Below are 15,008 nucleotides of genomic sequence, written 5' to 3' on the forward strand. Positions count from 1 at the left end.
ACACACTCACAGAGGACAGCCGCATGCAATACCGGGAACTTCATCCCCTACTCTTCTCGAATAGTGTGTTGGTTCTTTAACGTCCCACAGAGAACTTATAAACATGGAAGATATTTGTGAGACGGGGCCTACGGGTTATAGTCCTTATCCCAGAAGACTTGAAAGTCTAACCCTTTGCGGGTGTAATTACAAAGGCAGCACTTTCTCCTCAGTTATTTTAAGACCCTGAGTGTTGGTCCGGCGGGAGTGGAACTCATGACCTCCCACATGACATCCCCGTTGTTTTAAACAAGTGAGCCTCCGGTGCACGGTGAACGGATTTACTCCAGAGATCTCAGGTCTAGTTTTATCGCCCTCGAATGCCTCAATGTGAACGGGTTTATTTTAACGAGGTATCTCTAGAGAAGCCGAAGTACAATCTCAGGTTTAGTTGTATCGCCATCGAATGCCTCATGATGGTAGTTGAACGGATCAAAACACGATAAGGTGGATAAAGTATCAAATATGTCTCAAGTTGACTTGAGTTATTGTCGCACTTTTATGACCTATAGCTACATGGACCGAAGTATGAACTGAACTCGCCAATTGCGTGTGCCTTCTTTTCTGTATCATATTTTATACCTCAGCGGGAAAGCTCTAGAAAGAGAAAGACGCTATATATGAGAGAGATTCAGTTCCGCGTTTACGTGAATCGGCAAACGCAGGTTCAACTACTTGTCCTGAAAGCATGAAAGTATTTTCTCTCACTTCGAGTCGTTGCTCAATTATTGTTCATAGCAGACAAGAAATGAACCGGCTTAGATCGTAACGTCATGCTAAATCTCTCCATTATCTGAAACAGAATGTCAAGCTGAGGGTAAAAAAAGATTTATTTATAATGTAGCACGGGTACCTCATTGTACTTTGCAAATGAAGAGCAGTTTGATGAGGTGTATCAATATTTTCTTTTGCTGTTGACACAATTTACATTTAATGAGGCACCGAAGATTAATATGTAGAATTTGTCCCAAATAAATTAAATTTGTTAGTTATTTCCAGCTTTTGACTAGAAAGATGGAAAAACAGATGAGAAGAATTACGGTAATGAGGATTCACCTCTATGAAGGGTTGAACTCAATTCGCACCAATTTACTTATTACTGAATTTCTGAATAAAAAATGTTAACTAAAATGAATTTAAACCATTTTAATTTTCCTAAAATTAAGCAATATGCAATATTTAAGTCTCCTTTTTAAAGAGGCAACCTTAATTTCAATGCAATTGATAGATTTAACTTGTGAACCGAAATTCTAAAATGCGAAGCAGTGCCGAAGCCGATTCAAATCCTGTTAATTTTCCTTACATCAAGCAATATGTTATGAATTCAGTCAAACTTGTTTTCGTAAATGGAGCTTTCTCAAGTTTGTAATTTAGCGAAAATTTAAACTTAACAGTTTTGAGCTCTGCAAAATGAAACTTTCAAGATGAAGTGTAATTGATTTTCCTTTTTGGAGTATTAAAGGTTTGTTAATTTAAAAAAAGGAACAATATTTAAAGTGAGCGAGTCAGCTTGTTTTATTATCCAAATTTGCCGACAGGTTTATTAATCACAGTTAACTTGTTAAATTTTTCTTAAATTAAGCAACGTGAAGTTTAATTTAAATTTACTCTTTTAGGAGTGAAACGTAAGTTTAAAAAGGAATTAACTGTGCGTTAAAACGAAGTTCACTCATTTTGATGAGTAAAATGGTGATATCTCTAACAAGAGCGGAGTTTTTTTTTTTCGCTGAGTTTTATTCATTCCTATTTCGATTAAATTCTTTTCAGTAAGATTTAAATATCTATTTATTTAACTTCTGCACACCATCGCCGTGTTTTCGTAGCGTTTGCCAATGGCTCTGGTAAATAAATTGATTTGATTAGCCTCCAGTCACTTCAAATTGGCTTGCCGCACTCAAATTAATTTGTGCCAAATCATTAAACATTAACGGTCATAAGCGAGCACGAAACTCCCCAATTTTCGAGGACTGCTTATTTAAAGTCAATTAGTATATTTCGATTGTAATTGTCGTTAGCGTTAATTGCAGACTCGTGTAAAGTGCTCTTCAAAACCGAAAGCAAGCAGGGAATAAAAACAGAACGAGCCAAAAACTTGCATCACCTTTAGTCGCTTAGACAATATCAATAGAAGTATTTTTTTTAGTGCAATTAAAATTCTTTCTTTGTGTGTTAGCGTCGTGAGGGTAACAGAACAATTGTTTCACAGTACACAAAATTTTACACGTAACAGTAATTTGGATCGAAAATCTTTCCGTTTTTTTCCTCAGTTTTCGTGAAACGTTTATGAGAAATGTTTCTTTTTGTAATTGACTTATTGCTTGTTTTAACGATCGACAATATTAAATAAAGAGCATAACCTAGGGCTCAGCATGTGTTTAAATTATAGATCGCTGACTTATGAATTTTTCCAAACTCCTCCATAAGTTCTTCTAAACATTTGGCATCCCTGGCGTGTGGGAAGCTCAGAAGAAAATCGCCGGTTTTTTTTTTCAAGCACGCGTTGACAAAATGTGTAAATTTGTGTTCGTGTACTGGTGGTAGCGTTTATTAATATTTTAAAATGGATTTTCAGGTGTGAAATTCATTCGCAAAGTGCACGTTGGCTCTTGAAATTACCTGTTTCTTCTTCTATGGAGTTCTTTCGGATGTTGTGGGCAGGCTAGCTGTGTAGTTCTTTCAAACCGTGCTGGATTTGCTTTCAAGGAGGACTGCCTCGGCCATGGAAGAAAAACAGGATTTAAGAAAATAATATAAAAACGTTAATTGATTATTTTTTCTGGACCTAATCATATGTAAATTGGTAATTTCGTTATCAAAACGGCCCTTTGATACTCAGCTACTCAGCCGCAAGATAATTTCCAAATCTTATCTGTTAAATTTGAGACCCGCTAATTTCTAGTTGAGTGGTTATAAAATGGCAATTGTTCTTGTCGAAGATTCGAGTCGTTTGGCAAAAATCGCAGAAGGGCCTACCAAATATTAAATTCTTAGTATTTGAAAGTCGGTTTTTGCCGTTGTAAAGATTGTTCCGAACAGAAAGCAACAGAAGTGGTAATGTGTTGTCCCCACGAGATGGGAACAGTCTTTGTTAGACGGTAATCAAATTAGTGAGAATTGAACCACGACTGGAATTCCTTTTGATTATATGCTGTCTTATGCGTAGACGGGTGGATCTTAATAGCCTTTGTCAAAACGTTATTCAAACAACTCTGCGGGAAAAATGAGCTTGTAACAATCAATTGCATCTAATTAAATTACTACTGCAGCGCTACCAATCAGAGCCGATGGTGGAAATATGAGAAAGTGTCACAATTAAAACGCGCCTACTGATTGGACGACTTGCTCATTGCAATGCAAATACATTTTACAAAGCAATTATTTTTGGGCAGTTTCTCTTACATTTGGAACTAACATTGGTCAAGGGCAGTCTCTCAAGCGTCGATGAGTCGATTACAAATGATGTCCGGAAATTTCACACGCTTTGAAAACGCCTTGGAGGAATTTCGCCAAGGAAAAGAGAATGGCCTGAACGATCAAACGTGGACGGCTTCCGCTTATAGCGATATGGTCGGCAGTGATCCTTCAACCAAAGGTAAATTGGAGGATTTTGTGATCTCACCAGCTCTTAAAATTTTCAGAAAATCCTTGTCTGCATGTATGTTCGAAAGTAACTACTTGTTGAAAGTAATCTGGAGAGAAATACAATTTCGTTTCCATTTCCTCGTCTTTCGCTAGTTGTGGTCGCTCTAATTGTTTTGGTACAGCGTTGGTAGTGTTGCAGGATTTAGCCAAACTCTCGCGGTCCCCCGAGAAACGCGATTTAAAACAAATAAAATTCGGATTTATTTAAATTATCACACTGTTACAGAATTGAGTTTCATTGGTAAATTACCGCTAGCCTTTGTTTTATTTTCCTTTGTGAATTTACCCGTAGAGGACATGTCATACGTTTTTAGCGTTGAGCTTCTCGGAAGATTTCTTATGCTGTCCAATGTTACAGGTTGCGATATGAAGAGGAAACGCGAAAAAGATACAGAGGACTCGATGGAGGAAACAAGTGGCACGAAAAGACGCCATAGAACGACTTTCACTCAGATACAGTTAGATACACTGGAGGACGCTTTCATTCGCTCGCAATACCCTGATGTCTACACTAGAGAAGTACTCGCAAAAAAGATTAATTTGAGCGAGGCCCGAGTGCAGGTAATGTACTTCTCTTGAGACAAGATGGGTCAAGGACTTTCTTGGACCCCTTGGTTGAGCTAATAGAATCAATGGATATCTTTTTGTCTGCGCTATTACCGTCAATTAACAAAACACAAACACGTTTTGAAATTTACTTATCTTTTCGTTCGAATTGCGACAAATGATGCGTCCAAAAGCCTTTAATGCGGCCTAAGACTATATCCACGGTTAGTGAACCTTTGGTAAATTTTCTTCACAAATTTGTGCAAGATTTGCTTATCAAATAGCCTGCGACTTGTCGAGCGCTTGCGCATGTGCAGAGGTCCTTGCACCTGTTTCACAGTGCACGTGCATTATTAGCAAGAACAGTGGCTTTAATTAACAGATGTTAAAATAATTACGAAAAGTAAACTTACCACATTTATATCAAGCATTTCAAGGGTACGAATGATATCTCTGATACGGGTAAAGCTCAGACGCAATTTCCAGAGAATTTTCAGATAAAAATTGCCCTTGACCCCAACCGTGAATGTATTTTAAGAGCGCTTGTCCCTATTTCAAGAGCGTAATTGTCTGCGTTGAAGAACGAGGGCGCATTGTCAAGGATTTTGTTTACTTAAGTTGAAGAATGTGGCTAATTTATTATTCAAGAAGTGTCTTTTATATCGACAAGAATAAACGCGTCACTTCATTCGAGTGGACACAACACCTTTAGCATGCATGGAACAGTACTTAGGCTGTTGGCTTTGAAATTGGATTAAATTATATCACCGAAAAAATCTCTTAAATAACGTTTTGTCGAAAGAGTTTTGTCAAAGTCAAAGAATTACAATTGCTTTTAAAGTTTTGCGATTGGTAAGTTTCCCGGGGAGTGACATCGGTCAATGACTGAACTTTCAGAGGCTTGAATTTTTATCCTCGTCCTCACAACTCGGCAGTTTATAAGAAACAGTGGACCCTTGAAAAGAAAGGAATTTCCGTGCAATTTCGGCAGCTTCGAAGAACTTCCAACATCAAATGTTTGCAAAGTGGGTATCTCAAATCCTTTAGCACCGTTCTCGGTTAAAATTGTTTCGTAAAAACTTTTCGTCTTAGTTTGCAATGAGGGTATTCTTGAGTTTGTCTTACTTCAATCTTCGAATGCCGAATATTTTCAATTGTATTACTTGAAACAGTTTTCATTTCGTAATTTTTTTAAGCAAACGAAACCATTTTGTAAATGTTTTTATGTTTGTGCAAACAAATTAATTAAAAGGTAAATACAATGGCTTTGCATTTTGCGCAGCGCATTAAAGCCAAAGATGATATGATGTTGTTTGACTCGGTGGGCGAAACTGAAGAAGCATGATAGTCGAAAGGGTTTTTTTTAGCGAGAAATGGTTTATGACAGCTTCCGAGTAACGCGTTAACGAGTATCCAGCACTTAGTAGTGACCACGTGCTCGGCATAATTACGATTCTTAAGGAAACCAATATAATTTAAAATTATAGAGTTTTTAACTACGTACTAATGCTTGTTCCACACACAACCTTACATGGGTGGAATAGGAATTTTCAAGATTAAATTGCCCAAAATTAACATTTTTTAACCCCATTCCTAGATATTACAACGTCACATTTCCCGAAGTCTCTTTACACGGAGTCAGCGACCTACTGCAAATTTGCTTGTCTGGAGTTTATCTTTGCAAATTAATTAAGCAACTCAAGTAAACGGCGGTATGCCGTTATCAAGATGAGACTAATCGAATTCCAAATAATTGTTTTTCTAACTTGAATTTATGTCTTTTGCAATTAACTCCTTTTAAATAAAGTCATAATCACCAAATCCATTTCCGCGTCAGTCTGAACTTTGAGGATGCACAAAGTCGGAACTGAAATAATCACGAGTTTTCGTTTTTGTTGTTTAAATGACTTGAGAATATTCAACATATCTCAGTTATGTTTTAGGGTTTTTGTTTTTAAGAGTCGAAAGCGTTCAATACATTTTATTGTCAAGTAAGAAGTAAATAATTTTTTGACCACCTTTCATACCGTCCTTGTATATTCGATATGTCCATATAACACGTGGTATCAATATTTCATGGTCTATTTGTCGCCCTATGAAAACCAACCCCGTAACGGAATGAAATTTGCTTCATTACAGTCATGTCGACCGTTAATAAGTCGCTTATAGTTTTCTAAGAAGTTATTTATCAGACATGAATCGCTCACTCTTATTTTGACAAACATTTCACTGCATGGTGCCAAAGAAACCCTAAAGGACGGATAAATTGATTGTTAGGGCTTATTGAGAGCGATCATAGTTTTGTGCGGTGGTTAATTACACTAGCTCAGCGTTGTTTGAAGAACTTAGTTTCAAAGTGTTCGTCTTCCTAGCCTTAATCGACAGGAACTGGGCCTGATACAAGCTTTACGTTTAAAATTTGTTATTGTAGTCTAGATCTCACTGGAGAACTGGCTTTGAAAGGCGCCCGGCTCAGTAGTCTTGGATCTGTTTCTGCAGTCACCTGACTGGGACATCTTGCATAGCATAATGAGCGACACCGCAGAAAAGGTGTTCAGGTGTTCGATGAACTAATTTCCTCGAGTGTTTAGTAGACATGCCTTAGGTCTTCCATGCTCCTCAGTAAAACGTCAGTTATAGTGGAATCCATTTTCAGTCGGCAAGCTAAGTGGATTTAGCTTTTCACAAACAGGTTCAAACGGAAGCCACAATGAAAGGAACAGAAATAATGTATCGGATACACTTAAATGGCAAAATACATTTCAATATACTTAAGTAAACTTTGGCTTTGGTTGAGCTTTGGCTTTGGTCGTGCGTTGGAACTGTCTAATTTGTATATTCTTCTTCGTGGCCCTCCAATTTTGTTAAAATGCAACTCGTTTTTAAGTTTTAAAGTTCAGCAAATGGGACAACTCGAGAATAGCCTGTTCGTGTATAATGTTTAACAAAAACAACTAGTGAATTGTTGAAGAAACGTTTTGCCTTGTAGCTCTAATCTTTATTTAATTTTTTTAAATTTTAGGTTTGGTTCCAAAATCGTCGTGCGAAATATCGAAAGTATCAACGCCAGAAAGATACTATGCCCTCATATCCTAGAACATATCCAGGCTTTTATTATCCAACAGAAGGACTGTATTCTTCGGGATCTCAATTATGCTTCCCAGTCCCTCCTGTTACGTGCCCGGTAGTTTCTTTACCAGGCTCCAAAAGCTTACTCGAGGATCATCCCTCTTCGTGCTTGGTCCCGTCGCCTTGCCATTCGTGTCAGCCCTGGAATCCATGTTACGCTGGGCCACCCGTGTCGACGCATCCTTGGCGCTCAACATTTAATCCGTTGTCTCTGGGATCAAGGAGTGCAATGCTGGAAAAAGAAAGGAACACATCTAAAAGCCCGCAAAACGAGCTCTCGAAAAAAAGTTTAGAGCAGCTAAGAATACGAGCTCAAATGTTTCAGAAATACGGTCCCTTGCTAAGCTCTTCCTGCTTTTCATAGATTATTAATAACAGAATGTAAGAGCGGTTTTCACTTATTATAATAAGCGCCGAAAGTAATTTAGCGATCGGGTAGGTTTTCGAACTGTTTGTATTGGTGATTGTCTTAAAAATACCCGCGTTTTACGCCTGTCGCGTGTACTTTTGTGCGCTTTGATTGGCTCATTTGTTTACATGCACTTGCGTTTACTGGCTGTGATTGGCTCATTTTCTCGCTTGTGCCTGCTGTGATTGGCCAAGGTAGGTTATAGGGTTTTGCTTTTGAGGCACTTGAATGGAAACCATCTCAGAATATTATTAATGGTAAACTGAAAACTATATTGGTGGTTTTTTTTAATTAGTAAATTTATTCATAACCAGTATTTTTACTCAGGAAAACGTAAGTTGTGGATGTTTCTGGCTTTATTAACTAGGTTTTATCGGATTAATATATAATGAAGCGGTAAATTTATTTACTTCAGAGACTGAATTACTATGTTGGTTCTTCCTTTGGATATATTGTATTCATTCCGTGTTATCCCTCCGTATTCATCAGGGTAAACGCACTATTCACGATAAACTGACGTTCTTCAACAAAGCGAACTCAATAACACCGGGACTTTGTAACGCTTTTTGGCGCTAATAGTGAAGTTGATTTATCGTTGGTTACTTTGCGAATTTCAAGAATTGAGTTTCCCTTAAAGCCCTGAGTTCAAAACGTATATTCTCTCTTTGGTTTACTCTACATTTGTCCTAATAAGGAGAATCTGTTTAGAAATCACCTTCATCCTCGTAACCTATCAGTGTAGATTGATTAACAGTTGACATAGGCCACTTTTAAAAATACCATACTACTCTTGGTTTGCCCTCCAAAAGTTTGCATAACCATTGCTTCCAGTTTCTCTTGGGATTTACAATGGTCTAGAGAAAAAATAAAAACAAGGATAAAAACAGGGATGGCGCAGTGGTGAGAGCACTCGTCTCCCAACAATGTGGCCGGGTTCGATTCCTAGACTCGGCGTCATATGTGGGTTGACTTTGTTGGTTCTCTACTCTGCACCGAGGGTTTTTCTCCGGGTACTCCGGTTTCACCTCTCCTCAAAAACCAAAATTTGACTTGATTTGTGTTGATTGTTAGGCCCGTTTCAAACGTCGAACTTATCATGTGCCGAATCTAATAGAAATGAGCGAACACAATAGATTTTGACCATTTGCATTAGATTCGGCACATGAAAAGTTCGACGTTTGAAACGGGCCCAAATTTTCAATTTACAGTGTCCCCAATTAGTGCTTCAGCGCTAGAACGTCTAGACACTTAAATAAAAGTTCTTTTCCTTACAATGCTTCTGCAGATTTTGGAGGGAAAACTGAGTATTATGATATTTTTGAAGATGGCCTATTGAAAGAAGTAATAGGCCTTTTGCAACAAACGATCACATGGTACAAAATCCTCCATGCTGGAGGGCAAGCTCATTATTATTCCCCCACTGGGATATTAAAACAAAGAGACCTGAACCAGTCAATCTTGGCTACATGGAAGTAGGAAGATCCTAGCAATAGGAAGATCCTAGAAGGCGAAACAACTTTTCGTTTGGTTTACATGCAGAAATTTCTGTCTAGGTGGAAGTGGACAATGAAAGCAAGATGGCAGGCGAGAACAACAAACATGTAATTTGGGTCCTTCTACTATCCATGTTTATTTTTTTGTCCCTGGGTACCAGGAACTTCCGAGCGAAGGCAGTTTACATGGTGCTAGGATCTTCCTAGCTCACAGCTAGGAAGATCCTAGCACTAGGGCCAAGTACGACCTCTTGCTTGTAAAACTAAATACAGAAAACATATGGCGCTAGGATGATCCGCCTTCTAGGATCTTCCTAGAGCTAGGATCTTCCTACCTCCGTGTAAACAGCCCCGGACTTGCCTTTGTTTTAATGTCCCAGTGGGGGAATAATAATGAGCTTGCCCTTCAGCATGGCGGATTTTTTACCATGTGATCGTTTGTTTCAAAAGGCCTGTTGACGCTGCTAACTGGTCACTGATCACACACAAATGGTTAAACTTGGGGACAATTTCTGTTGTGGAACTACCTAATAAGAATCTTGCCATTAATAAACCACAATCACGCCTTCATTCAACTTCAGCGCTTCTTCTACGCTGCAGTTAATCGAAAAGGAGAGGTGAACGTCGCTCTTACCTGAAACATTTTAGCAAATGTCTTGTATAGACACCTGAACAATTCGGGTGGCTCCAACGGGATTCGAACCCATGACCTCTGCAGTGCCTGTGCAGAGCTATGAGGTCACTCAGTGTGGAGCAGGTCAATTTGTTAGGCTTCTTTGTTCCCGTGAATTAACTCTACAAGAGACAATTGCATAAATTTCACAAATACATACGGATGTTTCCCTTAGTTGGCATTTGCAAAAAAAGCGGTCTTCACTAGGGAAGCAAACATGAACATAATCCTCAACCTCGTTCCCAGGGCTTTTCTCCGTCGAGGAGAATGGGCCCTCCTCGGCAGAGAAAATCCCTGGGAACGAGGTTGGGTAGCATTGAGATCATTTGCACTTTTGTTAAGACAAATGACACAAGTTTACACGTTATGAAGTTTACATGGGTCGCTGGTGTTTATGCTTGCGTCGCTGTCGAATTATTAGAGAGCTTACGAATCGACGACTTTCGCACGACGGCGCCGTTGAGTCAGGTCATAGTCCGGCGTCGTCGTCCTGTAGAAATTTGAATTTACGATTCAGCAAAGACGACGACGTTTGTTCGCGGGTGGCAAATTTTCCCGCCGTTTCCGAAGTTTGTTTTTCTCTTTTCACAAGGTAGGTTATTCGAACCAAAATGCCTAACTTCAGAGAAACGAGAGCTTGTATTGCATACGCTTATCAAAAAAGCTTCATAGACGAACAAGAATTTGTGCTTTTATATGATTTCCACAAGTCAACAAACCCAGAGTTTCCGTACTGGAACTATGAAAGGTTTGATTTGGACGAGAAAACAAACGACGAGTGCAAGGCCGACTTTCGTTTCTACCGGGATGACATTTATAAACTTGCTGAACAGCTGCAGCTGCCTGATGAGATAACCACTTACAATGGTTTAGTTGTAGCTTCGGTACCTGCCTTATGCATGTACCTCAAGCGCTATGCATATCCTTGTCGATATGGAGATTTGGTTTGTCATTTTGCCAGACCGGTTCCTGAGCTTTCTATCATAACAAACCATATGATGGACTTGATTTACGGTCGGTGGCACCATCTACAATGGTTTAGTTGTAGCTTCGGTACCTGCCTTATGCATGTACCTTCAGAAGGTGCTCACTTGAATCAGTTGAATGAAAACAGAAAAAAATCAAAAACATGTGCCAAGAACTTGATTGATACTTGATCAATGATTTATTTGGAAAAAAAACCTGAAGCATCGAGAGAAACATTCAGAAAACTTTAACAACTAACCTTACGTCCTGTTATTTTCGAGACGCCGGCAAATCGCGCTCACCAACGTCGTCGACTTTGGCGCGACTCTGGCGAGGGCCCATATAGGCATGCGCAGAGGTCATGTCACGCAATCTAACGGCGTCGTCGTGCAAACGTCGTCGATTCGTAAGCTCCCTAGTCTTGAAGGACGACAGGAAACGTCCGCCATGACCAATGGCCGGATCCATTTTCCGGTGATCCCGAAGTCCAATCCAACTCCCTTAACAACTTCCGCCCATTTACCACCGATTTTCTTTTTACATACCAAGAGCACTTGCTGAGTTCTGCTTTCTCCGCATAGTTTTAAATCACGCAAATATTTAACAATTATTCTTTGAAATCGAGGTGAATAGTGGTAGAATATTTACCGAGCTGCAAAGCGGCGAGGTAAATATTCTGCCACTTTTCACCGAGATTGAAAAAGAATAATTGTTTCAGTATATACTCGCGAAGTGATCTCAACAACAATTGCAGAAAAAGCCATCCAAAGTCGATTTAATTGGCATCTCAATTCATGCGTGGAAAACGTGCAAGTGGCACAAAGCATGCGCGAAAGTGTTTACAGAAGCTTCAAACATGGCAAATCTAAATAACCTTCGTTAAAATCCTCGTCACAAACAGCAAAATGGTCATTTAGCACCGTTTAAATCAGCAATCTAAATCGAAAGTCTGCTTGTTAAAAAAATTTCACCGTTCGATCAAAGTTTTTGAGGTTCATTTGAAATGGAAATTGAAAGTGCACTTAAGGATCCACATGAAATGGTGGCTCTAATTGAGGTGAGCGTTAGTTTGTTGTAAAATGACCCGTCTTGTTTCCTTGCAAACATGTGGCACTTTCTTAAACATTTTTTTTATTCCTCGATTTCACTAAGACATTCGTTTTGGTGGGTGACCAGCCCTACAAGAGAGAATTACTCCAAGTGAAACAAATTGTTGGCGTGAAGATTGTTTAATTTTCAGCAATAATATCATGGGTGACAAATTACTCCTTAATTTAGGCACGAAATTTCAGCGTTAATTTATAATTTCACATGTGAAATTACAAAATTGCCATGGCGACATCTCTTGTGTCTCGATCAGAGCGAAGATGGCGTCTAGATTTAAGACAGTGACCATTGAAGAAGTTACGAAATTAAAAGAAGCGGCAGAAAATTTAAATACGTGAAAGAGCACAATTAACTGGGTGAGAGTTTTTGAGAAGTGGTGTGACGAAAATAGCCTTGAGAAAAACCTGGAGATGATTCTTCCCGAGCAGTTGGATAAAGTAGCGTAACGCAAGTGAAATTATTTCCTAATTTCACTCATCGCCATTTGATTACACATACTAATTATCTGGAAAAACGAAGTCAAACACTAGTTGGCAAAAATATGAACTCTTCTCTTACCTTTGAAAGCTTTCAGGCCAAACTTTGTGGCCTTCTTTGTCTTCTGTAGCACAGCATCATCTTGTATTCTCAATATTTCCGATTCATAAATGCTGGCAAGTTTACGCCGGCCATCTTGTTTTGTTTGGATCAAGCATTATTCACTCCGTGGGGAGTGTATAATGCTCAATTACTCCGAGATAGCGATTGCTAACCAATCAGATTGCTTGAAACACCAAGATCACTGAGTGAGTATACTGTATACTAAATCCCTGTATGACCAAGCATCACCTATTCTCGGTTTTCACATGACGTCACGACCGCCATGTTGGTGCCCAAAACAAAGAAAAGGCGGCCATGTTGGTGCCCCGACCAAATCCTCCGGGAATTTAACTCTATTATTATGCAAACGCTTCCTTTTGTTTTCGTTGAAAAACATGGCTGTTGATCACGTGAGTGAAAACCAGCAATTGGAAACCAGAATTTCTCGAAATGAGCAGAACGTATGCGCAATGACAATAATAGACACCGTCGGCAGAGTTATTTTGTTTTGAGTTTGGCTTGCATGGCATATAGTTGCTTTGTATTTGAAAGGTTTTTACAAATACTCTTGATTAATTATCTTTAAAAAATGCGTGGTGATCCCCAATTTCCCTTTTGGATTTCAATAACACTTGTTAAGACCTGCTTTTCCCACAAATTTATAAATCGTGCAAAAATACCTTTGAATTAGAACGCCTGTCCTTAAATTCCGTGACCACGAGTCTTCCAAAAAAAGGACAAAGAGTCTTCGTCTCTCCCTCTCCCTGTGACCCATTTCTTGTATTTCCCCTAAAAAGTATATTACAGTCAACTCTCTCGTAAGCGGACACCCCGCTCGGGGATTGGAAAAAGTGTCGGTTAGTAGAGCAGTCCGCTTACGAGTCTTCTGAATAGTACCGTGACTTGGCAACACCAAAAGGAAGACCTGCTCCTGATCGAGACTTGCTTCCTTGCTTAGTTTGAAGGCCTACGTTACACACAAGTTCAAAATTTATTAAACCATGATACAAGACAACAAAAAGTACCATAAGCACAACTTAGTGGCTTATATTTAATTTGAATATGTATAATAAGCTGGGGAACGGGAAACAGCCAGCCCGTTTGCACGTTTGTCGAGAAAATGGCTTCATCGTCCAGTTAACCCACGTCAAACAAGATTTCTTCTTTTTTAGAAGAAAAGATAATGGCATTTACTTTTATGGAAGCATAGAAGAACCCAAGAACACAAAAGTAGTTTTCGGACGTTATTTCATAAGCTCCGTACCATGAAGAGAGTCCAACTGAAAAACTGAGTTTTGGGTGTCATGATCTCCTAATAAGCGCAATTTTTGCAAATTTTTGTCCTATTTTGTTTCAATTTATCGCAACCTTCTTTTTGCTCTGTAAATCAAGCTATTTAGCCTAGTGCGCCTTTCACAGTTAATCCAGGGATACTATACCTTCCAAATTATAAACTTAAAACGTCCTTCGTGTGTTTACGAAATAGTGGTATAATTTAATGTCATGTTAGCGGGTTTTTTGTCCAAGAAGGGTCTTGTTCTATACTGAGCTATAGACATGGCTCCTCAGGGAATCTTTCTTATTGACAGTGCCGAAATTTCATTAAATCTTGAGGCTAATTTTAAGAGATTGATGAGTGGGGCCTGGTATAGCTGATTTCGGAGCCGCCGAAGACAGATTTAGCTAGTGACCAGCATCCGCAAGGAAACCCATCCACGGTTTTGTCACGTGGCCTCCTCATGCAAAAACAAAGTTTCTTTATCCAAACCGTTTTTGCCAAGACACCTGCGATTGAAGCTTTTAGTTGAGTCAACACCACGAGAGACAGACGACTGAAGCGAACCCTGAATGGCTAGTTGCTCCTACTCGTAATATCACTTATACTCTTAATCAATCTTTAGAAGCTAGGATGCAAGAAAGTTAAAGTTAGTGAAATAAAGCGGCTCTAGGTCCGCACGTGACCGAGAGGCAACATTTCACTGAAGCAGTTATCCTCGGCATTTTTTCAATTTCCTAGTTGATACCGCAAGAAGTCAACACTCGGCTTTAAATGTTGTTCAATTCTATGTTGTCACCCGTTAAGCGACAACATACGTTTGACTGCATGTAAGCTATGAGTACAAGTTGTGCTGTTGTTATATTTATTATTGTTGTTGTTTGCTATATTCCCTTAAATACACGCACGCGTTCACACGTCGACGTCGGGAGGAACCAACCAACCAACGAGCAACAAGCACTATTAAATTCGATTATCAGAATGAGCCTTGAAGCGGAAGATAATAATGTCATGATGTCACGTTTGCTCATATGAAAAGTAAATTTTTCTTATCTTGTCGACATGACATTACAGTGCTTCGTATAATGATTTCCTTCATTATTACTGAATTTTGATCCAGCTTGATCTAGTCGAAGCAATATCTTTTAA

The 15,008-nt window shown here is 39.1% G+C and overlaps 1 protein-coding gene and 1 long non-coding RNA gene across 2 annotated transcripts; one reads left to right on the forward strand and one right to left on the reverse strand.

The window, feature by feature from the left end:
• The first annotated feature begins 1,681 nt into the window (after positions 1-1,681).
• Positions 1,682-8,550, forward strand: LOC137978987 (homeobox protein prophet of Pit-1-like). The gene is made up of 3 exons (XM_068826124.1): positions 1,682-3,631; positions 4,040-4,242; positions 7,250-8,550. The coding sequence occupies exons 1-3, from the start codon at positions 3,481-3,483 to the stop codon at positions 7,718-7,720; spliced, it is 825 nt and encodes a 274-aa protein (XP_068682225.1). The 5' UTR covers positions 1,682-3,480; the 3' UTR covers positions 7,721-8,550.
• LOC137978989 (uncharacterized) lies at positions 7,465-13,333 on the reverse strand. Its single transcript, XR_011118247.1, has 3 exons — positions 13,264-13,333; positions 9,893-10,053; positions 7,465-7,588 (listed from the first exon to the last, which is right to left on the reverse strand). It is a non-coding gene; the product is annotated as an uncharacterized lncRNA (long non-coding RNA).
• Between the last annotated feature and the right edge of the window lie 1,675 nt (positions 13,334-15,008).

This window comes from Montipora foliosa, chromosome 12 (assembly GCF_036669935.1).
Source record: "Montipora foliosa isolate CH-2021 chromosome 12, ASM3666993v2, whole genome shotgun sequence".
Lineage (NCBI taxonomy): Eukaryota > Metazoa > Cnidaria > Anthozoa > Scleractinia > Acroporidae > Montipora > Montipora foliosa.

Bases quoted from the DNA above. Each gene is read 5' to 3' on its own strand.
- LOC137978987 (XM_068826124.1), top strand. From the start codon at position 3,481: ATGAGTCGATTACAAATGATGTCCGGAAATTTCACACGCTTTGAAAAC. The intron at 3,632-4,039 runs GTAAATTGGAGG...CCAATGTTACAG, and splicing joins CAGTGATCCTTCAACCAAAG to GTTGCGATATGAAGAGGAAA. The intron at 4,243-7,249 runs GTAATGTACTTC...TTTAAATTTTAG, and splicing joins TGAGCGAGGCCCGAGTGCAG to GTTTGGTTCCAAAATCGTCG.